Genomic DNA, 26,732 nt, shown 5'->3' with positions numbered 1-26,732 from the left:
CTCCCTCTGACGTCAGCGCTGACATCGTGGAAGACTTCCGGTCGGCTGTGTGCTGCGGCAGGGCAGGTAGGGAAAAGAAGACGACCCTTGCGGCTCGAGTGCATTGAACCCTGCAGGATCCCCGCGACCCTAGGAGGTGTCCCCACAGGATCCCTGCGACCCTAGGGGGCATCCCCACGGGATCCCCATGACCCTAGGAGGCGTCCCCACGGGATCCCTGCGACCCTAGGGGGCATCCCCACGGGATCCCCATGACCCTAGGGGGCGTCCCCACGGGATTCCCGTGACCCGAAGGGGGAACCTGCGGGATCCCCATGGGTCCAACGGGATTCCCGTCATCCCTGTTCCCGTGCAGCTCTCTATTTCAAACTCAAGGTCACTGGTCCACCAAAGAACGATTTCACATCAATCTCCTGGAACTCAGTGCGATTTACTATCCCCTCACAGCTTTCCAGCATTTACTAGTCAATCATGTCCTTCATATGTTTGCTTCACATGGACAATTAAGTAACCATGTACTTTATAAACCAGCAAGGAGGCACAGGTTCTCTCCTTCTCTGTCAGGAGGCTCAAAAGATCTGACTTTGGGCAATTTCTCACAACATCTTTCTCAAAGCAGTCTACATTCAAGGGAAAGCATTAAGATCTGTTTGGAATCCATTGGTTTGTATTGTTTGTTCTCTTGTTTTATTATGTGTATGTGGTCTTGTAATCCATCTAGAATTTAGGGTAGCGCGGAATATACTTTTTTTAAAAAAATCAATCAATTAGTGTTTTTCCTACCTTTGCTATTAGGGTTTTTGGAATACCTCATACAGTTTCTGCTTCATCACAACCCTACTCAGGAAATTCCACATCCACTTTCTCTTTAGGTTACCTGCCTTCCAAATATTAAATACTTTCATCTGGGCCACTCTTTTCTAATGTTCACTTTTTTTGTAAAACAGCTTCTTCTATTATGTGTCATGTTAAATTCCTGTATAAGTTTTGTAACACCATGTATTTTATAAAAGACTTCACATTCAGTGAGATTTTTATAAAATATTGCTGCAGCTTTGCACACATGAACCTAAATGTCTGGTTTTTTTTTACCTAGATGCTATAAACAAAATTATTCTCTAAATACCTGGGTGCAGATATAACTAATTTTAGAAAACACTTTTGAATCTAATTAATCTAAATAATTACACTATATTAAGCATGATCTTATACTTCAGGTCACTGGTAGTTTCTGCCAGATTGTTAACTGGGACCTTTTTGAACTGGCTTCCTTTTCTTTGCTGCAGCTGGGAAGGAAGGTGAGGCCCCCCCTCCCCTCACCCCCCCCCCCATCCCACCAGGCCTACCTGGTACCTTTTTATTAAGAAAATTTGGACAACCTGAAAACTTTGTGGCTTGGGAGGATAGCAAACATAAAAACGAATACTTATCTAGACTTCCTTATTTATCCACCATAACACCTAAGAAAATTCTGACATCCATTTAGGGCTCCTTTTACTATGCTGCGCTAGCGGTTTTAGCGCGCGCTACAATGCCATGCGTGCTAGAAACTAATGCCTCCATAGGCTGGCATTAGTTTTTCCATGTAGCACGGGGGTTAGCTCGTGCTAATCTTCAGCCTGCGCTAAAAACGCTACCACAGCTTAGTAAAAGGAGCCCATAGAGCAATATGTAAAAGTTTATCAGGAATAAACCTTGTGCAACAAACTTTGGCAGATGAGAAAGCTTGGAATGGGCTCAGTGAGATATCCAAATTTAAATGCATCACCCTTTAAAATATTAGATGTTACTAGAAAACAGATCTCTACATTCCTATTAACATCTATTCAAAATTGCATTGTAGAAAAGCATTAGTATCATATCTGTTATCTGAATCTTCTAATAGATGCTTATTAGGTATTATGCCGACATCGGATTATGTCTCTGTTATTTGAATTTCAGTGCTGTAAAATGTGTATAATTTTGCTCCTATTTCATGGTAGTCCTATTAAGTTTCAATTTGCTCATTTCGAGTTTACCTCATTTATTGTATTTGATCATTTTGCTATTATGTTAATCTGCACCTGCTGTACACCGCCTTAGATGAATCTCATCATAAAGGCGGTTAATAAGTCCCAATAAATAAAACAGCTTGACGTTTCACTCGGGAATTTGACTCTAAAATTTGCCATAGCTAAAAACTGAGAACAAGCATCTTAGGACAGTTGGGCCCAATTATGGAAATAGTGCCTGCCAGGGCCTTAGACTCCTCCCCCTTGTATCCTGGGGGAGGGGAATAGTTATTTTGGGCCAGATTCTATAAATGGCACCTAAGCGTGCCTAAATTGTCAATCAACCACTAGGCACTATTTATAGAATCACGACTAGCAGCGCCTAAGTGGACTTAGTATGGCTAGGCGACCTAGACTTAAGCACTGCTTCATTAGGTCAGCTTTTCACTCGCTTAATTTGACGGTGCCTATGTCAGATGCCTGAGTCGAACACAACTATTCTCCGCCCATCACCACGCATACTTTTTAATATAGGCATCGTTAGGCACAGAAGGGTATCCAAAGAGTTTGGTGCCAAACTCTTAAATTGCTTAAATTTTTATTTTTTATTTTTTTTAATTGGCTGATAACTGGCACAGTCAATTATCAGGCCGATAGGCCAATTTGAAAAAAGTTTGGCATGAATTCTGGACTTAGGTGTCACTAGGCAGCCGCAATTAGGGCACCAAGTGATGCCCAATACAGGCACCGTTTATAGTGTATGGCCCTTTGTGATCATCCTCTCCTGGATTGAGTACTCGGATCACCCACACTAAACTAATGAACATTATACTTGCATTGGTTATCCATCTGATCATTTGCTATAGGAAGATGTATAATAACATAACATAAGAACATAAGCAATGCCTCCGCTGGGTCAGACCTGGGGTCCATCGTGCCCAGCATCCCGCTCATGCGGTAGCCCAACAGGTCCAGGACCTGTGCAGTAATCCTCTATCTATACCCTTCTATCCCCTTTTTCAGCAGGAAATTGTCCAATCCTTTCTTGAACCCCAGTACCGTACTCTGCCCTATTACATCCTCTGAAAGCGCAATCCAGGTGTCCACCACACGTTGGGTAAAGCATTCGTTTTGAATCTGTCCCCTTTCAATTTTTCTGAATGCCCTCTTGTTCTTTTATTATTTGAAAGTTTGAAGAATCTGTCCCTCTCTTCTCTCTCTATGCCCTCGCTTCCACTGGAAGCCAATGAGATTTTCTAAGTATGGCATTATTCTGTCATATTCGCTGAAGAAAAAAATGATCTGTACATGAATGGTGGAGCTATCAAAAATATGAGAAAGCTATAGCCTAAAAAAAAAAAATCTTAATTTGTAGCATTTTTGGAAATTGTGAACTTCTTTGAATACTTTCTGCAGTGTTTCATGTTGATACGCTGTACCGTATTTCATGTTTTTCTATTACTTAATTGACCCAACTTCCTGTATGTCTGTACCAACATGCATTTTCGGTTAAGATCGCTTTCATTATTGTTGGTTTCATTTAAAATCTCAATAAAACATATGAAAAAAAAATAGATGGAAATACTAAGAAATCCTTTAACCTAAAAGATTTGGATCACAGTCATAAGCCGCGCAGGCATTAGAGAGCAGACAATTGAGCACAAGATTCAAATGCGCCACCGTAAAAATTTATTGTAAAGAGCTCCTACGGGGGGTGTGAGACGGGAACCCCCAGTTTACTTAATAGTATTCGCACTGCATTTGGGGTGGTTTTGGTAGGTTGTAACCCCCCATTATAGAGGAAACTTAAATTTTTCCCTATTTTTTTAGGGGTAAAGTTAAGTTTTCTGTATAATGTGGGGGGTTACACCCCCCCTACGGCAGTGCGAATGGAAGCGTGAACACTATTAAGGGGTCCTTTTATCAAGGCGTGGTAGGGGTTTAACGCGTGGAACACTGCATGTTAAACCGCCTGCCGCGCTAGTCGCTAACATCTCCATTGACCAGGCATTAGTTTTTTTGCTTGCCGCGGGGGTTAGTGCATGATGAAATGTCCGACGCGCTAACTCCCCATACCCCCCCATCGGAGCCCTTTAAAATAAACTTTTACAGCGGCGCGCTAGAGTCTGCTCTCTATTGTCAGCGCAGCTTTGTCCATCGCGCTTTTGTCCCATCACCAAAAGATTTATACCCTTGAGGAAAGGAGATAGAAGCAAGACTTTCAAGGACCATCCTGTTTAGAATTGTAAAACCAAAACAAACCAATTTAAAAATCGAAATTCTACCTACTGGTATTTCCTAGAGAAAGCTAGAGAAAAAACACAGTAAGTCCCTCAAGTAGATTATTTTTTTACTTGCAGACTGGATATTTATTTAAAAAAGGAAAATAATGACAGACTTTGGGCTCCTTTTAGAAAGCCGCAGTAGTGATTCCTGGTGTGGCAAATATAACAAAGTCCATAGAAATCGAATGGGCTTTGTTGCATTTGCTGTGCCAGGGACTGCTGCCGTGGCTTTGTAAAAGGGGCCCTTTGTGCTTACGAACGCATAGTGTGGGTTTTTGCACCAGAGGTAACTGCTCTGATGCTCATAGAATTCCTATGAGAGTCGGAGTAGTTACCGCCGCTGCTGGCGCTAAAACCCGCGCTATGCATTCATAAAAGAGGGGGGGGGGGTGTACTTAGTTGGAAAATTATATATGAAGTTTAATATGCAACTGGTAGAACTGGGCTGGGAACTCACCTACGAAAACTCCTACAGACAGATAGAATGAGAATTACTAGTTGGCTTTACAGACCAACAGGGAAAATTCTTGAACAACGTTTAGTTAACGTGTCAATACTATCAAACATTTGGGAAAGCAGCTCCTAGTTATTTAACTGACGGGGTTTTATTTAATCACGTGTACATAGCATTCTCCCAGGAAGTTCCAACAAAATGTTCACAGAGGAACCCTGACTCACATACAGTAGGCTGGAGTTGCCCAAAACTCAGCCCCTCTGGAAATTCATCCATCAGAAAATTATTTGGTCAAAACTCACCATGGGATGATCTCTCAGGTCAGGGCAGATTGCCTGGTTCCTTTTTGCCATTGCTGCAGTGGAAGATGGAAATCCCTCACTTACCCCTAACCTGGTACCTTTTTTTCTCTTTAAAAAATGAAAACTGCCTTCAGGAATATATGTTTACCTGTCTTTTCAGGCCTCTCAGTGAAGTTCATTACTGTCATGGCATATGCAATCCTCCTGATAGACATATATTAAAACAGTTTTGTTGAGGTTTTTTTTACATGTAAAACTAACCCATCTAGAGACACTGTGTCTGAAATAAATGTCAGACGCCGACCATAGCAGACTGGTTATCTAGAGTGTGAGAGGAACATGCAAGGACAAAAACACATAAATATGCTAAAGTCTGTAAACCCTTTCTATAGACTTTCAGAATTTGTACACTTTTTTATTGTTTCACCTCTGTTCTTCTCATATACTGTATATACTCGAATAAAAACCTATCAAATATAAGCCGAGATAACATTTTCCCCTAAAAAGGGGGGAAAATGTAACTCAAATATAAGCTGAGAGTTTATATTCCTCCCCTGGTGACCGGAATTTCTTTCCTTCTTCCCTGTCCATCCTCCTCTTGCAGTGACTGACTTCTCTTTTCCTTTCCCTCCCTTTCTACTGTGGGTACCAGTACAATGTCTCTCAAGGCCCTGTAGAGTCCAGGAGAACTCAGAATGGGTTAAAGTGTATTTATACAAGGTGATGGCAAACATGGCATGGCAGGACATTGTCTGACAGAGATGGCAAAACATAGTTAAAGCATGGTAAAACATAACATGGCAAACATGGTATGGTGAGACGTAGCATGATGAGCATTGTATGACAAAACATAGCATGGCAAACACTACATGACAAACATAGTATTACAAACGTGGCTAACATAGCAAGGCAACCATAGTATTATATATACAAGCAAAGTATGGCAAACATAACATTTTATATACAAGCATAGCATGGCCGCCAGAGGTTAAGCAAACTTCGAGCCAGCTGGACTGGCAAGGGGCAATTCTCCCAATGAACCTCCACAGTTCAGTTCAGTCAGGAAACACCAAATAATTGTGTTAGAATGGTCCTTGGCAATGGTTCAAACATTTCCTTAATTTCATGTGCAAACTCCCCTCCCCCCCCCAAAATCTTCAAATGTATGACCAGAGCAGCATAGTGGATTTCCAGTAGGAATTAGAGTCTAAAACCACTTTTAAATCCACAAAACCATGGCAAAAAGAAATAAACTTTCTTCAGTTTACAAACAGGAAAAATTAGTACAGTTCCCTGGAACAACGCGTTTCACTGCACAATCATCTAGGTTTTTTCCCTTCTTCCTGGGAAGGAGTTTAGCATTTACACAGTTCAAAATAGTAAATCAGGTTTCACATCAAAAGGCACTCAGTAGCTTTCTGTTTCTGTACTTTGCACCATTTCCAACTGGCTGGAATAGTCTCGCTTTTCTTCCTTCAGCCTTCTCTCCAGCCAGAATGATACAGGCTGTTACAACACCCCCGAGGACAGGGCAGAAAGGTATATAATTGTAACCAAAGGTTTAAAATTACAGTTGCCATGTTCGTCGCTGACTGCACCAAGATTTGCAGTGTAGAAGTCCAAGTGTGAATGTAGAAAGTGCATCTTAAGTGACATGTGGCACTTTATAGTTTTGTAGGCTCTAAGAAGTTTGTCAACCAGTTGAATATAGTTTGGTGCTCTGTCTCTGCCAAGAAAATTCTCAGTGACATCCTTGAATGCTTTCCAGGCGATTTTCTCTGACCCGACTAACAGATCTTCAAATCTCTCGTCATTGATGACGTGTCTGATCTGTGGACTGACAAAAATGCCTTCCTTAATCTTGGCGTCAGTTATTCTTGGAAGCATCTGTCTTAGATAAAGAAAATCTTTGCCTTCCTTGTTCATGGCTTTTAGGAAATTTTTCATCAGTCCAAGTTTTATGTGAAGAGGAGGCAAAAATATCTTTGTTGGGTCAACAAGCAGTTCATGTACCACATTTTTCTGTCCTGGAACCAAATTCTTACAATTCGTTAGCATGGCTGACCCATTCACAAATAAAACAACAGACCTATATTTAGCACTGAGATAGTAATTGTGGCCATCTTAGATAATTTACGTTTCTTGTTTAGTAGGGGCCTTAATGCCCTGATTATGCAATTTGATATGAGCTCTGCCTTTGACTTAGTGGACCATGGGAAATTGTTACAATGCTTAGATGCAATTGGTATCAGAGGAGAGGTGCTAGACTGGTTCCGAGGTTTCCTTATGTCCCACACCTACCAAGTACGTTTTAATTACAATCTCTTCAATACCTGGAGTAATCCGTCTGGCGTTCCGCAGGGGTCACCACTATCCCCATTGTTTTTCAACGTTTACATTTCATCATTAGGTGTGTAACTGACCCAGCTGGGGATAAAAGTATTCAGCTATGCAGATGACTTTACAATCATTATCCCATTCGCTACCTCTCTGAAGTCACTCCTACAGCAACAGAAGTACTAGACTTGATGGAACAATGGATGACTGAATTCAGACTGAAGCTTAACTCAGATAAAATAAAATTCTTTGTAGCTTCATCTCACCCACTTGATACAAAAACATCACTGTGCATTAATAATCTTAGCTACCCTATTCAACCTACTATGAAGGTTTTGGGTGTAATACTGGACCAGGGCCTAACCATGAAAGACCAGGTGGACTCTTTGGTTAGAAAGGGTTTCTTTACTCTCTGGAAGCTTCGGTCCATCAGAGCATATTTTGATGCTTCATCATTCAGAATTCTAGTTCAATCCCTTATACTGAGCCAACTTGACTACTGTAATATCGCCTATCTGGCAATTTCCCAGAAGAATATGCAGCGATTACAACTGATGCAAAATGCAGCGGTCAGACTGATTTTCGGGTTGAAGAAGTTCGATCATGTAACTCCTTCCTTCCTACCGACTCCTGCATTGGTTGCCGATGGAGGCACGTGTGAAGTTTAAGTTTGGTTGTTTCTGCTTTAAGGTACTGTTCGGTTTAGCCCCTAAATATATAACTGACCTTTCCTCCTTCCCAACCAACAGACATAAGAAGCTCACACTTGAATTTTGTATCTCCACTGGTAAGAGATTGTAAATTCAAAAGTCACCATCAACATCTTCTCTCATTTCAAGCAGTATTATGGGGTAAAGGCCTGGAACAATTACTTATGCTTGCTAATACTTATGGGGAATTCAGGAGAGACCTAAAAATATATCTGTTCCTGAAGTACTTAGGCAGTTGATTTGTATAACCTTTCCCACATTAATCTGATCTCTACAGCCGCTATTCACTAGTTTTAACTTGTCAGTTCTACTCAATTTGTAACATTTTTTAATCATTGTAAACCGCATAGAACTTCACAGTCCTGTGGTATATAAACAGTTATTATTATTATTACTTGGTATCACCACAGATGTTCCAGTTGTACTTTGAGTGATTGAATATGCTTTAACAGCAGTTCCATATTTTCATGTTTCTTTCATGTGTGCTCAACAACCTTATAAGGCACTGTTTAAAGTCTTATTCCTGGAATTGTCACCATATAGCATAAATCCAATATCAAATTCCAAGCTTCCAACCTTTAGAATATTCTTTCTATGTTACTCCTTTAAATCCTTAACTGATGTTGCTACTTCTGTTTTAGCCATAGACCTCAGAAACACCCCTCCTCCGTCCCATAAAGGTTATGATCTCATAACGGGGAGATTCATGTATAACCTCCTCATCGGTCAAGGCTTAAATTTTTAATGGCTGATGCTCAATAATTTTATATTTATTTTGAACACTTTTTATACTTTAAAACGACTAATGAAGTTTATGTACTTATCTTCAAAAGTGTTGCTGGTGGACCTGACATGTTTCGCTGCCGCTTCATCAGGGATCCACTCTTGCCGTTAACCACCATCCCGCATAGACTCTTAGGATCATAACCTTTATGGGACAGAGGAGGGGTGTTTCTGAGGTCTATGGCTAAAACAGAAGTAGCAACATCAGTTAAGGATTTAAAGGAGTAACATAGAAAGAATATTCTAAAGGTTGGAAGCTTGGAATTTGATATTGGATTTATCTTTCATGTGTGCAGCATAGCCAATAGGTATCGACAGGTAGACATTGCCATTGTCAAACAAAACAGCCTTGAGACTTAACACTAACAAATCAATAAAAAGACGCCACTCCTGTGGCTGAAAACCACCCTTCAATGTCAGTGCAGATACAGAGGTTTTCAACCTGTGCAAAGAAATTTGTTAAATTGTCTTGGCGGCTTCGGAAGACAGAAATTTTTGTACCTGGTGGGAGCAAACACAATCTCTGCAGTCTTGACCCCAATAATTCTGATTTTGCTTTTGACAAACCTAAGTCCCTGACCAGGGCCTAGGTGCACTAAGAGAATTGGTAAGGCTGTGTGGATCTGCACCGATCCGATTTTTTGCCCAATTCAGAAAGAGCTATTGATGCACTAAAAAATTTGTATGCAAATGATTCACATGGATGTTTGCCATAATCCCTGACTCTCCAATCCAACTGATCGCTGAGAACGACTCTCACACATGCGCAGAGCCAGCAGGGATGCTCGAACAGCTGAGAGGCAGAGGAAAGCCTCCTGCCACTGAGCTATTCGGGCAGGAAACCTTGTTTTTCTTTCTTTTTTTTTATGGGCACAGATGTTGTGCGTGTTACACACACACAATATCTGCCCTATTAAAAAAGCCCCCCTGCTGATGAAGGCCCTCCCCAATGACCCCCGACGAACGCGGAAACAGGAATCCCCCCCATGCTAGTGAAAATCAGCAGGAGGGATGGCCATTCCCTCCTTCCATTCACTCCCCCCATGCAAGATAAAAATGGCAGGAAGGATGCCCACTCCCTCCTGCCATGTCGACCCCCCCCAAGGGTAGATAAACGTCAGGAGGGATGCCCACTCCCTCCTGTCACCAAAGCCCACCCCCACTGCCATGCCAGGCACCCCCAAATATCACCTCCCCTCCCCCTTACCCTCCAAAAAATGCCCACTCCCTCCTGCCACCAAAGGCCCATTCCTGCGCCAGGTGCCCCCCCCCAAATGGTCCAAGTACAGATCCCTGCGGCACACCACTATTTACCATTTAACCCTACCCTTTGTTTTCTGTCCGATAACCAATTCTTAATCCACTGTTTTCTGATATTTTTGTATTGTGTTCAACAGAAAAGGAAATGCATTTCTGGTTTTATTTCTCCAGTGTTGAAGTATTTGCTGACCCTTGTGGTAGCTGGTGGGGATCCCCGAGCACTGCCGGCTGAGGACCTCCTGCACTGGTGGCCAGAACACCTTTCTACCAAGTGTAGCAGTCGCTGGCTGCATCCTTGAACTGCTGAAGTGCCAACATCTGTGGGTTAGAGAGGAATTTTTGACCAACTTTAGAGAAAGTCTTCAGCTTACATGGCTTGAGGGTCCTCAAAAGCTGGACTATTTATATGTTATATTTACATTAGAGGCTCTGGCAGAGACCCATTTACAAAGTATGTATTCTTCCCAATTAATATTTCCAAATTAATAAAGTGTCTTTGCTTATTTGTAAATGGATCTCTACCAGAGCCTCCAATTCAGCAGCATAAATCAATGAAGAGAAGTGAGGCCCGAGAATCTTCCTCCAGCAGCCATCCTCATCAGAATGCAGCAGCGGGGGATCCACATGCTACAGTGGCAAGGAGCCTCCAGGATGCCCTGGCTCAGCTAATCCCCCCGCCTGCACTTGGCCCGGTAGAGAAATATCTCCCGGAGTCCCTGCATGTTGCTGCTTAGAACCAACCTCTGCAGGGCAGCCGATAGGAGTCTCGCCAGACCGAGAGATCTCTCCAGGAATCCCTGCATGTTGCCACGCAGCCATCCTCTGCAGGGCAGCCGATAGGAGTCTTGCATGCTGCTGCGTAATTCCATAGCCTCTGCAAGCAACAGATCGGGGCTTTCACCCTCCAGACGGCATGCTGCCTCTTACAGCCTCACTTCTCTTCATGCCCTGCGGAGGCTGGCTGTCAGCAGCAACATGCAGGAACTCCTGGAGAGATCTCTCGGTCTGGTGAGACTCCTATCGGCTTCCTGCAGGGGCCGACGGCTAGCGACAGCATGCAGGACTTCCGGGAGAGATTTCTCGACCGGGCAAGTTGCAGTCGGGGGGGGGGGTTGACTGAGCCAGGACGTCCTGGAGGCTCCTCACCGGATTCGTCTGTGGATCCCCCGCTGCTACGCTCCGATGAGGATGGCTGCTGGAGGGAGATTCTCGGGCCTCACTTCTCTTCATGAAGTCTCTCAGTGCCCTCTTCCTTAGCTTGCGTGCACGTGGTGACATGTGCGCACAATGCAAGCCACACGGAAACCTCGAGCGCCGGATCCAATCAGTGGGCGCACAATTCATGAGGATCCAGTGTGTTCATCCTCCTCCTGCATCCCAGTTGTTTCTTTAGATGATTCAGGCATCTTCAGGTTGAGTAGAAAAGTTGTAATGGAGAGCTGTAGAAAAAATCCGACCGATGGGAACGGGCGGAAACTAAAGACTGGGGATTAGGGGGAAACAGGGGGAAATGGGTAGGGCTCGGGCATGCCCAGTGGGGCCCGGGCACTGCACATGCTCAGAGAAAAAAAAAAAAAAAAAATCTCTCTGAGCTATTGGAGAGCTTATCCGCAAATTGAGAGGTGTTGGGACAACACCCATATGTGGCTGACTCATCCTGCTTGTCCTAGGAGAAATGGCCAATTTTTAAATTTTCCTCCTTTAAGGGCCATGCGCTGATTTTCCCATTAGTATATGGGTCATTAGTTCATAAGCACCTACTTCCATTCATTATGCAGGCAGTAAGGCCCAGATTCTATAAATGACACCTAAAATTAGGTGCTTAGATCAGTTAGGCTTGACAATCTAGGTGCCTAATTTAATTATCCAGGTGTCAGGAAAAAGGAAAACAGTTAATACAATGTAGGAGTAGGAGATACTTTTTTTACTGGCCTGAGGGAACTTATTTGTTGATCTTATTTTTCTAGGAAATCGAGTGAACTAAAAGGCCAAGCATACTACTTCATTCTAAGATGGAAAATAAAACCTAGAAGTGAAACTTGGTCATCTATGCATGAGCCACAGACTGGGGCTTTCATAGGAATCTATGGCTGCATAGTTCAAAACAGGAAGAGAAACAAAAGCCTCGGACAGGACAGAGTTCCCTACCTTTAAGTTTCAATCCAGTGTAGCAGGATAAAAATATCATGCACCATGGGAGTAAGGGGGTACAATGCATGTGTTTCCTATTCTGCTAGACAATGTATTAACATAAAGATACAGGGATTTAAATCATCACTGCTGTTTGCAGCCCCAAGGATTGGAACTGCTGGCTCCCTCAGCACTATAAGAGACCAAGACAGCTCTTGGACTTCCTGGAAAGCAGTCTTAGGAAAATCAATGACCTCATGCCAGTGGAGATTTAAGACCTGTTCTGAGTGATAAATTTGTCTTTTGGTCCATCTCCCACCAACTGACCAGTGCATATGGATTATTGGATCTGAATTCATCCAGCAAGGAGGATTCTGTAACATCCAAAAATCTTTATCACTAGGAGATATTTTATACTGTATAGCAGGGATCTCAAAGTCCCTCCTTGAGGGCCGCAATCCAGTCGGGTTTTCAGGATTTTCCCAATGAATATGCATTGAAAGCAGTGCATGCACATAGATCTCTCAGAAACATAGAAGATGATGGCAGAAAAGGGCCACGGCCCAACAAGTCTGCCCACTCTAATGACCCACCCCCTAAATTCTTCCCTGAAGTGATCCCACATGCTTATCCCATTTTCTCTTGAAGTCCAGCGTGTTACTGGCCTGAATTACCTGCAGTGGAAGACTATTCCAATGATCAACCACTCTCTCGGTGAAGAAGTACTTCCTGGTGTCACCATGAAATCTCTCACCGTTGAGTTTCAATGGATGTCCTCTTGTCACCGTAGGTCCTTTAAGAAAAAAGATATCCTCTTCTACCTCAATACGGCCTGTGAGATATTTGTACATCTCAATCATATCTCCCCTCTCTCTGCGCTCCTCGAGTGAGTATAGCTGCAACTTACCCAGCCTTTCCTGGTGGCCATTCGCTGAACTGACTCCATTCTCTGCACATCTTTTTGATAATGCGGTCTCCAGAATTGTACACAATATTCCAGATGAGGTCTCACCAAGGATCTGTACAACGGCATTATAACTTCGGTCTTCCAGCTGATGAAACTTCTTCAGATACAACCCATAATTTGTCTAGCCTTGGATGAAGCTTTCTCCACTTGGTTGGCAGACTTCATGTCTTCGCTAATGATTACTCCCAAGTCCCGTTCTGCAGTGGTTTTTGCTAAGGTCTCGCCATTTAGGGTGTAAGTTCTGCATGGATTTCTGTTGCCAAGGTGCATGACCTTACACTTTTTGGCATTAAAACTTAGTTGCCAAGTTGAGGACCAATGTTCCAGTAAGTGTAGGTCCTGCGTCATGCAGTCGGGCACTGAGCTGTTGCCTACTATGTTGCATAGTTTGGCGTCATCGGCAAATAATGCAATTTTCCCTCGAAGCCCTTGAGCCAAGTCCCTTACGAAGATATTAAAAAGGATCGGACCCAAGATCGAACCCTGCAGCACACCACTGATCACTTCTGACGTTTCAGAGAGAGTGCCGTTCACCACCACCCTCTGAAGTCTACCACTGAGCCAGTCTTTTACCCATGCAGATAATGCTTCTCCTAATCCCATCAAACTCATCTTGCTCAATAACCTGCGGTGTGGGACACTATCAAAAGCCTTACTGAAGTCCAAGTATACGACATCCAGGGACTCCCCCATATCCAGCTTTTTCGTTACCCAGTCGAAGAAGCTAATCAGATTGGATTGGCAGGACCTTCCCTTTGTAAATCCATGTTGATGGGGGGTCTCGTAGATTCTCGTCATTCATGATTGTGTCTAATTTGTGTTTAATTAGTGTTTCCATAATTTTACACACTATCGATGTGAGACTCACCAGTCTGTAATTTTCAGCTTCCATCCTGCAACCCTTTTTGTGGAGTGGAATGACGTTAGCTGTTTTCCAGTCTGCTGGGACTCTTCCTGTACTCAGGGAAAGATTGAAAAGCACGGATCACGGTTCCACTAGGACTTCACTCAACTCTCTAAGCACCCTGGGATGTAGTTTGTCAGGTCCCATGGCTTTGTTCACTTTGAGCCTTGAAAGTTCATAGTAGACGCTGCTGGACGTAAACTCAAAATCTCGAAACGGGTCTTCCGAGCTTTCCCTTGTCTGCAGCTGTGGGCCGGATCCCTGCACCTCGCAGGTAAAGACTGAGCAGAAATATTCATTTAGTAGTTCGGCTTTATCGGAGTCCAATTCTACATAGTTCCCGTCTGATTTCTTAAGGCGCACAATCCCAACCGTATTCCTTTTTCTGTCACTGATATACCTGAAGAAGGATTTATCCCCCTTTTTTATGTTCTCTGCCAGATTCTCTTCCATCCGGAGTTTGGCCTCTCTGACTGCTGTTTTGACGGCTCTAGACTTAGCCAGATAGTCTTCTTTGGTCTCTCGTTTTCCTGATTGTTTGCAGAAGATAAATGCTTTTTTTCTTTTTTATGAGGTCCGAGATCTCCGCAGAGAACCACTGAGGCTTATTGTTCCTCCACCATTTGCTTACCGTTTTTATGTATAGGTTGGTTGCTTCGTGTAGGGTAGATTTCAGAGCTGACTACTTTGCCTCTTCATTATCAGTTGCGACCTGATTTTGCAGCGCTGATAAACAAAATCACCCATATTTTCGAAGTTAGTGCCCCTAAAGTTGAGGACTTTTGTGGATGTGTTGGATCTAGTGAATCCTTTCCTGAAGTGAAACCACACCATATTCATTGGGGAAATCCTGAAAACCCGACCGGATTGCGGCCCTCAAGGAGGGACTTTGAGACCCCTGCTGTATAGTTTGCTAGGGTTACCATATGGTTCCAGGAAAAGGAACACCCGGGTTTTATTTCCATTCCTTTTTCTGGAGCCATATGATAAGCCTGGGCTGTTGCTAATGAAATCTATTAATTATTCAAGAGTGCCTCTTCTTAGTGGTGTAGCAAGAGTGAGAGGCGCCCCGCCCTTACCTCTACACGCTCCTTCCCCGCCCCCTCCTGCCATGCGCATGTGCCGCTTCCCTTCCCCTGTACTTCTGTAACGATCCTGGTGCGAGCAGCAACCCCCAACTTGCTGTCACGCCAGCATCGGCTCTTCCTCTGATGTCACTTCCTGGGCGCAGGTCTAGGAAGTGACATCAGAAGAAGAGCCGATGCTGGCACGAGGAGCACATTGTTGACTGCCGCGAGCAACAACTTCAATGAGAGATACGGGGGAAGGGGGCAAACGGGGAAGAAGAGGGGGGAGAGCTGAGACGATGGGTGCCTCTCATTGCCACTGCCAGGAATACCTATGGGAGCTGGGCAGGGTGTAGGTGAAATCCCAGATCACTACCTCCTCTCCCTTGGAGATTTTCCAAACTTCAGTAGCTGTCAGGTGTTCACTAGGGTAAGGTGAATATTACTGTTCAGGAAGGCTTAGGCTGGACTCTGATGTATTGTACTAAGTAAGCCTGTTGGGTGTGGATGAAACTGGAATCTCATCTTATTTCAAAACCATCTTTTTTTTTCTCATTCCGGGAGAGGGAGATAGAAGACAGTCAGGAAAGAGTTCAGAGCTTCCAAGGAGGGGGGGGGACTTTTAAGCCAGTCCTGGATTTTTTACAATCTCCATGCTGCTACATTTTAGTAGCTGCACTGATTTCAATGGGTAAAATCAGGGGCTACAAATTGTACACTGCTCTGGAAAGTAGGTCCCTGAATGCCCAAGTTACCCAGCTCCAGGCTTTTTAAGACAGTCCTGGATTTCTATCCACCATTATGGGACTTTCAGCGCTGATTTCAAAGGACAGGATCATCAGGTACTACAAATCCTACACTGCTTTAGGAATGTAAGCTCAAAAACCAGGACCCGCCAAAAGGTCTGCAACCTGGGACTGAGTAACTTGGCATCTCTGATCCACACAACAATACAGAGTGGAAACTGGGATCTCAAAGTCCCTCCTTGAGGGCCGCAATCCAGTCGGGTTTTCAGGATTTCCTCAATGAATATGTATTGAAAGCAGTGCATGCAAATAGATCTCATGCATATTCATTGGGGGAAACCTGAAAACCCGACTGGATTGTGGCCCTCAAGGAGGGACTTTGAGACCCCTGAGTGGAATCAATTTAAACTTGATGAATCTTGTGTCTTGGCATGATGATGAGAAAAAAGAGTCAAATATCATCATATAACAACAAGCTTTTATTAGTTATGACAGGGGTTGCCATCCAACATATAGCCAATAATTGGAAAAATCACAGAAACCTTAGTTACACTTTTTGGTGGAATTCTTCATGCCATATATTTAAGATGGAACGAGCAATAGCAATACAAAGAGAGACATTTATTAACTTTATAAAAATATGGGGGCCATTGGCATAATATTGTGGTAAATAGTTATCAATTCTTCTCTTCTCCTTTTCTTTTTCTTATTTAGCACACTAAAGGGGGGAGTTGGGATTAATTTTACATAATTTGTTATGATATATAATATGTGTACATTTCTGTTGAAAATGTGATGAAGGATGGGTGGGTGGGGGGGGGGTTATTGCATCACTAGATTGATATAATTTGTATAATATATTCTTTTGTGCACTTGCTGTTCAATTTGAAAACGAATAAAGAATTATTAAGAAAAATAATCTTGTGTCTTAATAGGACTATACAATTTTTTGTTTATAAGGAGGAAAATGACCTCAGCACAAATGGAGGACCGCCAAGACAAATACTTATAGCGGACCCCCAGAGAAACAACTCTCTCATTGGCCAAAAAAAACCCTCCAAAAATCACATGTGTCACCACGTTGTCATTATCTCGAATCCACAGCCAGGACTGGCCAAAGTCTCCTTCATGGAACGGGGAGAAACACACCGGCTCTGCAAAACTATTCTCCCCTTATTATTCACCTCACTAGCAAGCCGCTGCGTCTATGTGGCAACAACGGGGCGCCAGGCACCTACAGAGTTAACCGCAAGATTCTGGCCCCGCCCCGCCTTGTCTCTACGTCTTCCGGCGCGCGCCGGAAGTGCTCCGCCGTGTAAGATGTCCACTCCCTATGTGACCGACGATTCCGGTGAGCGGCCGCAGTGGGCAGAGAGAGCGCTGGCTCCGGCCGTGCTGTGGGTGGGTCTCCGTGCGGGGGCTGCAGGAGGGGAAGGAGGTGCTTCTCCTCCTGCGGTGGAGCTCGGCGCATGCGGAGGGGAGAGAGAGCAGACAGCCCAGCCGTAAGTCCCCCCCCCCTCCCAGCCCCACTCTGATGTGTCTTGCAAAAATCTCCCTCCAGGGCCGGTAAAGGGTGTTAAGACGCTCGGCCTCCCCCTTCCACTTTAATTAAACCTCAGGCTCCTAAGCTCTGCATTAAGGTTTTGGATAATTCATTTATGAGGTCAGTTTCCAAAAAGCATTTATTCAGGTTAATGGATATGTAACCTAAATGGGCTATTTTGAGGAATCTGCATCCTCGCTGCTGATAAAGTATTATGTTTTCCCGAAAATAAAACACTCATATTAATTTTGGACTCAAAAAAGGCACTAGGTCTTATTTCGGGGATGTCTTATTTTTTTTTTCATGTACAATGATCATCTCTGCCTTCCTCTCCTCCACCTCAATTCTTCCTATTTCATTTATCTCCCCCACATGTACAGCATATTTCCTCCTCTCTTATCCATCCCCTTGTGCAGTGCAGTATCTTTGTATTCCTCCCTCCCATCCCTTGTGCAGCAGAACCCTTGCAGCTTCTATCCCTCCTTCCCATTCCTTGCAGCTTCTATCTCTCTCATCCCCCCACCGCTGCTGCTGTGCACCCCTGCCCCCTCCCCCCACCACTGACCCATCTCTCCCTCCCATCCAAACCGCGAGACAGAAATAAATACCTTATAACAAACCGGCAGTGTTGGCAGCAATCTGGACAGGCTGCTTCGCGGCCTGGGCCGTTCCTCTGCTGCGTTGCTGATGATGTCATCAGTAATGTGGCAGAGGAACAGCCCAGGCCATGAAGCAGCCTGTCTAGATTGCTGCCGACGCTGCCGGTTTGTTATAAGGTATTTATTTCTGTCTGGCAGTTCGGATTGGAGGGAGAGATCGGGGGTGGGGGGGTGGGGTGCTGCTGCTGCTGCTGGCGGCGACTAGGGCTTGTTTTCAGGGGTAGGGTTTATATTAAGACCTACCCCAAAAGTCATGCTAGGGCTTATTTTCAGGGTAGGTCTTATTTTCGGGGAAACACGGTATGTGCAGATGACTCTTTCAGTTTGGCTGTTTGCTTTGATTTCATCTGCTGATTGCCACCCTAGACAGCTATGTAGTTTGCCAAATGGTTACACTGGCCCTTTCCCTCTTCTCTCTACTAATGCCCTCCTCCCCAGGGTTGACCTCTGTACCAGGTGAGACTCTTGCCCAGGATGCCAGAAAGGGCACTAAAATCTCTGACTCTTGGGCTCACTCCTGGTCCAAAGCTTTCTCCCCTTCTCTCTTGGTTCATTTCTCCAGCCCCAAGTCTGGCACTGCTTCCTCTTCTCCTTCCCCTGCAGCTCCCTAAACATTATCTTACTTGCTGGTTGCAACAGCATGTACAGCAAGCTGCTTTTGGCCAGCTCTGGGTCTTCCATCTGCCACATCTCGAAAGCAACTTGCTGTGCATGCTGTTGCTGCTGGCAAGCAAGATGTTTAGAGGGCCGCAGGGGAAGGAGGAGAGGGAGCAATGCTAGACTAAGGGCTTGAGAGAGAAGGGAAGAAAGCTTATGCTTTGGGGGTGGGGGCGCTGCCATCAAAGTTGGTTCAGGGTGCCATAACCCTTTGAGTTGGCCCTGCTCCTCTCTACATTTCACCCTTTCCCCACTGTCCTGTCTATATATGATCCTTAGAATGACTTAAAATTGTGTTTTACTTTCCTTAAAAAAAAAGATCCATTACAAAGCGGAATGGTTGTAATATTGCAGGAAAATACATCGCAGCAACACAACGGCCTGATGGGTCCTGGCGGAAGCAGAGGAAAGTGAAAGAGGGATATGTTCCCCAGGAAGAAGTTCCTGTGTATGTATCTCCTTTTTTTCTGGAGAGGGATGGAATTGAGACCTTTATCAGGGGAGTATTCTAAATCTTAGTATGTACTAAAATTATAAACTAAGGAAAGAAGGGCGATTTATACCTATTATTTATCTCAAACACAACCCCACATAGAACAAACAAACATGCTCAGGAACGCTAGAAGGCTTAACACACACTCATACAGCCAACCACAGCAGGAGAACAAAAGAAGTGGAGAAAAAAGCCTCAGTTCTGCTTCATTTGGCAAAAAAAACTCCACTTCACAAACACTCCCACACAAACAAACCTGTAGAGTGAAAAAGCACTATAATAGCTTGCAAAGTCAATGTTCAAATGCACCTGGGGTATATAACCCCACACGTGAAAAATGTGAAAAAAATGGGCCCAAAGACGCAGCGATCCGAAATCATAACATTAGGCCAAAGAAAAAACACTTAGCTGCTCTCATTCTTCGGATATTTCTCAATCCACTCTAAACAACACAGCAGCTCGTGAACCCAACGGGGAATCTCACGTTTTGCCAGTTCTTGCTGTGTCAGGGGTATCAACACGGCTTCATCTTTGCAAGCTATTATAGTGCTTTTTCACTCTACGGGTTTGTTTGTGTGGGAGTGTTTGTGAAGTGGAGTTTTTTTTGCCAATTGAAGCAGAACTGAGGCTTTTTTCTCCACTTCTTTTGTTTTTTTGGTTTGTTTTTTTTGTTCTCCTGCTGTGGTTGGCTGTATGAGTGTGTGTTAAGCCTTCTAGCGTTGCTGAGCATGTTCGTTTGTTCTATGTGGGGTTGTGTTTGAGATAAATAATGAGTATTCTAAATCCCAAGTCTATTTGTATTGCAAAGAGTAAATTCTTTGTGATGTGGACTATTTGGGTTGTTCATTTGACACCTGCTGTATTGCATCCCATTCAAGTAGCTTTCGAGTTTGTGTTGGATAAATTGTACTGAATATGAACTGTGCAGCAGCCTATGTACCAGTGTCAAGGAGTTTGTCAGATTACTGAGTGTTTTCTTCTCTTCAACTCCTCTCCCTAAGTATCTGGGTTGGCACATTTGCAGCTCTGAGTGTGGGACTGAGCAAAGTTCTGAAACCTTTCCCAGAAATTGAATAGGTCTGTGTTAGGAGCAGGCTTCACATTCTGACTGCAGAGCAGACTGCACTCTGTGACTGCAAACCGTGCAGATCTCCAATTAACAGAGACTCACAGTCTTGTAAACATGTAGGCCTGGCTGCACTAAAGATACCAACTGGATTGCTGTTGGCCAATTCTGGACAAGCAATCGATGCACTACCAAGTTTACATGCAAATGATTGCACGCAAACCCAACAGATCAGTCGCTCAGTGAATGATTGACACATGCACAGAGCCCTAACAGCAGTGACGGGGGAAGCAGCCTCCTGTCACTGCTGTTAGGGCTTCTTTTTTTTTTTAATGGCACAGATGTGCATGTGTTACACACACACAATCTGCCCCATTAAAGAAAAAAGCCCCCTGCACTGATGGCCCTCCCCAACGACCCCCATGAACTGGCACCATGAAACCCCCTAGGCAGCGAAAATGGCAGGAGGGATGCCTACTCCCTCCTGCCTGGCCATGTGTAACATATGCAAAATATCTGTGCCATAGAAAAAAAAAACCCAGGCAGACCTGTCGGTAGCACAGTTACCGACAGGTCTAGCTAGACCTGTCACTTTTTCTGATCGTTACAGCTCCTTTTTTGGGGGGTGGGGGAAGGGGAATAGCCAAGTAATGTTGGTGCATCAATCTCTTGGCTATTTTACATGGGGTTTTAGCTAATTTGCATGGCCAGATCGAAAAACATGTGGTGGGCTGTTTTGTGCATCGGGTCTGTTAAAGCGATTTTCGCTAAAGTTGTGAAAATAGGTTTAGTGACAATCGCTGACTTTAGTGCATCTAGCCCGTGTGCTAAAGAGAGATTGTATGACAGGATTTCTTCTAACCAAGCTTCAGGGTGTTTCTCCTCTACAATAGTAAATGTGTAGATTCAGCCTTCAAAGCACTCCAGGGAGCAGCATGTGCACTGAGCTCAGGGATGTCTCTTGTAGCTGGAACTGCAGGCCCAGGTTAGGAAAGAGAGGGAGGAGAAAGGCTCCCCGCCCCCGCCAGGATTAGAGAGTTGGGGAAGGCAAAGGCCCAATATTTGTGACACTAGTCCAGCTCCTTCCCCCTCCCCCCTTCTGTTGGTGATGCCACACTTATTCCTTTTTCTGGAATAAAGTGAGGATTGTGCCCTTCTTGCTGCCCCACCCTCCAGCTCTAGTGTTATTGGGACAGAAAGAGGTTGGAGCTGCAGGGCCTTTCATCTTGGCAATTAGTCTAGATAGTCTTTGTCTGCAAAAACGCTGATGGGTTTTCATCCATGCAGGTACGAAAACAAATACGTGAAGTTTTTCAAAAATAAACCGGACCTGCCCCCAGGCCTGAGCCCTGAAGATGTTGCCCCAGTGAAAGACACTTCACGAGCAGACAGTGAGGCTGCACTATCCAAATCAGCTAAGAGAAATCTGAAGCGCAAAGAAAAGAGAAAACAGCAGCAGGAGAAAAATGAGATGGAACATCTCACCATAGCCCTGGAGAAAAGTTCAGTCACATGTGGCAGTGGGGAGCCTAGTGGGAATGTGCTATGCTCCCAAACAAAAGCAGAGCCTGATTCCTTCACATCAGAAAAGGCCAAGAAGATTAAAAACCTGCGAAAGAAGCTGCGTCAGGTGGAAGAACTACAGCAGAAAATTGACTGTGGGGAGATAAACACACCATCAAAAGAGCAATTGGAGAAGCTGGGGAGGAGAAAGGCACTGGAAGAGGAGCTGGAGGATCTGGAGCTTGATTTGTGAGGAATGGGGAGCATCTGGGGTAGCCTGGTGCAGACTTGGAATTAAAGGGCCGTGTTTCCCTGCGGCAATCTGGGAACTGTCTGTTTTTAGCAGAGAACACAAACTTTTCTGTATTCCTTTGTACCTCCTTTTCAGTTTTGTGAGAGGGGAGTGGTGCTGCCTGATTTTTAAGTGTCATCATTGTGTTTTGAAAAACCCTAACTTATCACAATTCTCTCCTCCACTTTTATTTTTGGGTAGGGGGTGGGTGATTTTGGAGACCAAGATCTTTTATCCTTTTCCATCTGTACCCTGAATTCCTAGTACTCTTACAAAGTGTGACATAATTGTGCATATGAGAGGCCAATCTAGTTACACAAAGAACTATATAGAAAAAGCAGTAGGAAACTGTGTGAATAAAATTAGTGTCCATGCAATAATACATACCAACAGCTCAGTGTAGTTACCCTTCTCAGTCTTCCCCCCCCCCCCAGTATAATATTCATGTTACTAAAATGTCCATGAATTCTCTGGTCAGTATGTATAGCCAAGGATCCCCAGTTCTAGCCCTGTCTCCCCACACACATTTCAGTAACTGTGCTTCAAAGGGATTATTGTTGAATCCAGAAATATGACAGGGAAAGCTAAAATGCATGTAGTTCTTGATTTCCCTAAGTCTTTTTTTTGTTTGTTTGTTTTATTAATAATCCCTTTGTCACAAGTATAATTACAAAAGCACTGTCCATGCACTGAGTGGAGTTTGGAAGTGGGGATTCTCAACCAAGTGGGTCCTTCTGTGCTCGTACTGCTCTGCCGATAACTGTATGCTGAAGGCATTTGAAAGTGAGACACTACGTTTGTCAACATAAAAGCCAGCCAAGTGCACAGGTTGTGATATCTTTCATTGGATCAGCAGAAAACTTTCTACGTACAGATGGCATTAGGCAGCTTTCAGTGTCACCCTCGCAGCTTCAAATGCATTGGAAGGCAAAGCATGCAAGCTGCCCGTCTGAAAAATCTTTACCTTTATTCAGTACAAGGTATCGCTCATACCCTGTGCCCCTCTTGGCTGCTGGATGGGAGTTTTCTTTGTTGTTCTCTTCAAAACTGTTTTGCTTTGGTTCTTGGGTAAGCTCCCAGCATTGTGCTGTGAGGAAGGGTGCTGAGGCTTGTGCTGGCCTCCACACTTCTACAGCAGAGCCTGCAAGTTGCTTTGATGGCTTAGTGCTGAGAAAGGGCAGCTTTTAAAAGAGAAAAGACTACAGGTGTAGTGCAAGCAAAGGGCTAGATGTAGTAAAGTGCCTTTTCCCATGGGGGAGGAGGGAGGATAATTCTACAACAGGGTGCCTCATTTTTTAAGGCAACATAAGCATCTATGTATCTTTATAAACTAGGTAGCCAGAACCAATCCTGGTAGTTCACAAGTGTGGACTCTGTGTGTACCTGAGTAGTTTATAGAACATGTAGGTATTGTAGCTATACCCTTGACTGCCTGCATGCAGCACATATACAGCTGCACAGTTCTCTAAAAGACCCTTTGGCTCATATTCTCTAAACAGCGCCTTAACTTAGGTGTCCTATTAGTGCCTAAGTTAAGTCCAAAATGTTGTTTAAAATGATGTTTAAAAGAAATGTCAAGGTGCTGGACTTGCGCCTCCAGAGGGTGCCTACTGGCACCCAATGCCACTGTAGGTTTGGCTAATGCCAGAAGTGGTGTTAAGTGGCGGTAGGCACAATTCACATCAAAGAGAGGCATCGGAAATGTAGGCCTTGAAAACCCTGGCCTACATTTCTGGCGCCTACCTTTACCAGAGGCGTGACTCTATATGGCATCATCATATGATTGACACACGAGCGGGGGCCAAAGCGGCTGCCGATAACAATACCGTTTAGAGAATCTGGGCCTTTCTGCATATAAATGGGCTTTGTGCTAGAAAATTCTTTATAAAATGATCCTCTTTTTTTTGGGGGGGGGGATGGGTGGAGAAGGTTAGTTCATCTGGCCTCCAGTTAGTGCCAAAAGTGCTTTTGTGATTCTTATTTGAACCTGTGCTGCCATGAAAATGATGCAGAATCTCCACAGTGCTTTTGGCACAAGGTTTTGTCTGCCTGATTTTCTTTTCCAGCTGAACATGTAGAAAATTAAATTAATGAGGGCAAAAGACCTGTTTGATTCAGAATTGAGCTAGAGAGCTTGCAGGCTGTTTTACTGTACTGCATGTAATAGCTGCAACTCTAGTCCATACGTGCAGTAGTGTAAAACCAGGATTTGATTGGCCAGTCTTGAGCTCTGGTTCCCAAATGGGTGTTGGTGACTCCACAGCCAATTGGGTTTTTAGCAGGGTCATCCCTACCATTGAGCGACTGTTTTTTCCATGTGGCTCCTCTTTTCTGCCTCTACTGCCTTATGCAAATGAGGGCCACAATGAGCCCCTGCATCTGGCCCCATATCCCTCTGCATCTCCCATGGGCCACCCCTGGTTTATGATACCAGCAGTGTCTAGGCATGAAATACAGCATGTACTTGGTTCCCAATACATGTAAATGTGCATACATTTTTCTTGGCAATAACAATACAGAAAACTACTACTCTTCACTTGAAACACAATAAGGTACTCTAGCTGAGCTATCACAATAGATGACAGAAAAAGCCTCCAGTTAAAGGTAAGCATAAATAATAATAAGCTCCACCAACCTCCACATCGTCGGCATAAAAAAATTTTCATCTAGGTGGCTAGCACCGGGCAACAAGAAAAAAGGTGGGAAATTTGGAAAAGCACTTCAAACTATAGCGAACACAGAGAGAGGGGATAACCACGTCACTGTTTGTTCAGCAACTGAGGAAGTGATTATGTTACCATGAAACGTTGGCTCTAATGTATAAGGACTAAAATTTAGCTATAGTTTTTCAAATTTCCCACCTTTTTTGTTGTCCAGTGCTAGACACTTAGGTGAAAGATTTTATGCTGACAATGTGGAGGTTGGTAGAGCTTATTATTTATGCTTACCTGAGGCTTTTTCTTTCGTCTGTGGTAGGGTTGTTCAACATCGGTCCTTGAGGGTCACAATTAAGTTGAGTTTTCAGGATTTCCCCAATTTGCATGAAATGCTTCCCATTGTAAGCGAATAGATCTCATGCATATTAATTTGGGAAATCCTGAAAACCTGATCTGGCAAGGGCTGAGGTTGAATACTCCTGGTCTATGGTGATAGCTCAGCTGAAATTTCTTATTGTGCTAAGTGGAGAGAAGTAGTTATTGCTAGTGTTTCCTCTACTTAATTTTTGTGATTTTTCTGTGCATACATTTTTCTTGACTCCACTTTCCTGCTCCTGCCTTCCGTGTCCAGCTAGCCAGTGGCTCCCCTTCCCCATTCACCTTCACTGTAGTGATGGTCATTGACTAGATGTCACAGTTTGAATGGGCCATTTGGCCTTTATCTACCTTCATGTTTCTGCCCTGAGTATTGCCCATGGGGTTGCTGTTGAGCAGTGATTGAGACCCCTTCCTTCCCTGCCCCCCTTTCCCCAGGGGAATGCCTGCTTCTGCAGAATCCCCAGTTCTGACTGAGCCAGGGAGCAGAACAGCTGGGTGAGGAACCCAACTCAGGTTCTCTGCATGTCAATGAACTGCACTGCCCTGATATTTCCTGAAAGGCGCATCTAGTAGGCATGTACACAGGTTAGTGGAATTTGGACGGTCAAATGAACTGCGGATGTACTCTGTCGATAGTAATTAAGCAGAGCCCCAGCTATCTGGGGCTGGAGAAGTTCTTTGCTGTATAAGCCTACTTTCAGCGCTGTGGGCTACCCTAAACCACATCCCACTTTGGTAAGGAAGAGAGAGGCAGTGACAGTACACTGAAGTGTCAGAAATTGAAACCCAACCTTGCTGTTGGTTTGGTATCCCTGGCCTCTGTTAACCTGTTGAGTCTGGTTAAATGCAGTACTTGTGCAGGCTCAGTGCTGAAAAACATCATGTCCTGGTTCCTTTTTAATTTTTTTGCACCACAAACAAGGCTGTGTATTAGGCACAGAATCCCTCATAGGTTTACTGACTAGAAAACCTACAATCATTTTATTTAAATTTTTTTATAGATATGTTGTTGTCCATGAGTATGTTTTCAAATGACTTCAAGGTATTTTAAGTAAAAATATTGTAAAATAAAGACATTCATACCATCTAAATATGCTTCTCTGGCTTTTCAGGCTCATTACTCTATGTTCCACTACAGGTATTTTAATGTTATCAACAGAGTAAAATAACAGCCCCTCCGCATTCTGATCATGAATTGAGTTCCCAGTGATGGAGGTCTGCACTCTTCCTTCCACAGAAAGCCTGTGTTCTGTAAACAGCCAGCAGGTGGTGCCAAGCTGTCTTATTATGCACATATTATGCCTTTATTTGCAATGCTTTCAGTTAGTCACAACCTGAAATAATTCTGGGATGTTCATACCCAGCCGGTCTCTACCCATTTCCTGCTCCCTGCTATAGTATGGCTAAGGGATGGGCAGGCAGAAAATATTCATTTTGTTTTCTTTCCCATACAGGAAAAGTTTAGTTTGCATTTGGGGGGGGGGGGGGGGGAGCTTGTTTGGCTAATTTGTTGTTATGGAAGCATTTAAAAAAAAACAAAAAAAACAA

At 44.1% G+C, this 26,732-nt stretch overlaps 1 protein-coding gene across 2 annotated transcripts; it reads left to right on the top strand.

The window, feature by feature from the left end:
* The first annotated feature begins 17,132 nt into the window (after positions 1–17,132).
* On the top strand, positions 17,133–26,422 carry PYM1 (PYM homolog 1, exon junction complex associated factor). 2 transcript variants are annotated; one of them, XM_033938545.1, is made up of 3 exons: positions 17,133–17,287; positions 19,150–19,243; positions 21,642–26,422. In XM_033938545.1, exons 1-3 carry the CDS (start codon positions 17,257–17,259, stop codon positions 22,108–22,110), a joined length of 594 nt encoding a protein of 197 aa, XP_033794436.1. In that variant the 5' UTR covers positions 17,133–17,256; the 3' UTR covers positions 22,111–26,422. The 2 variants fall into 2 exon arrangements, with proteins under 2 accessions (XP_033794436.1, XP_033794434.1); XM_033938543.1 differs by lacking the exon at positions 17,133–17,287 and adding an exon at positions 17,580–17,599 and having other exon boundaries at positions 19,115–19,243.
* The last annotated feature ends 310 nt before the right edge of the window (positions 26,423–26,732 follow it).

Source organism: Geotrypetes seraphini, chromosome 3 (genome assembly GCF_902459505.1).
Source record: "Geotrypetes seraphini chromosome 3, aGeoSer1.1, whole genome shotgun sequence".
Classification (NCBI taxonomy): Eukaryota; Metazoa; Chordata; class Amphibia; order Gymnophiona; family Dermophiidae; genus Geotrypetes; species Geotrypetes seraphini.
The sequence above is the reverse complement of the archived record's forward strand: the minus strand, read 5'-3'. Positions and strand labels throughout refer to the sequence as shown.

Bases quoted from the DNA above. Each gene is read 5' to 3' on its own strand.
- PYM1 (XM_033938543.1), top strand. The intron at 19,244-21,641 runs GTATGTATCTCC...TCATCCATGCAG, and splicing joins CCCCAGGAAGAAGTTCCTGT to GTACGAAAACAAATACGTGA.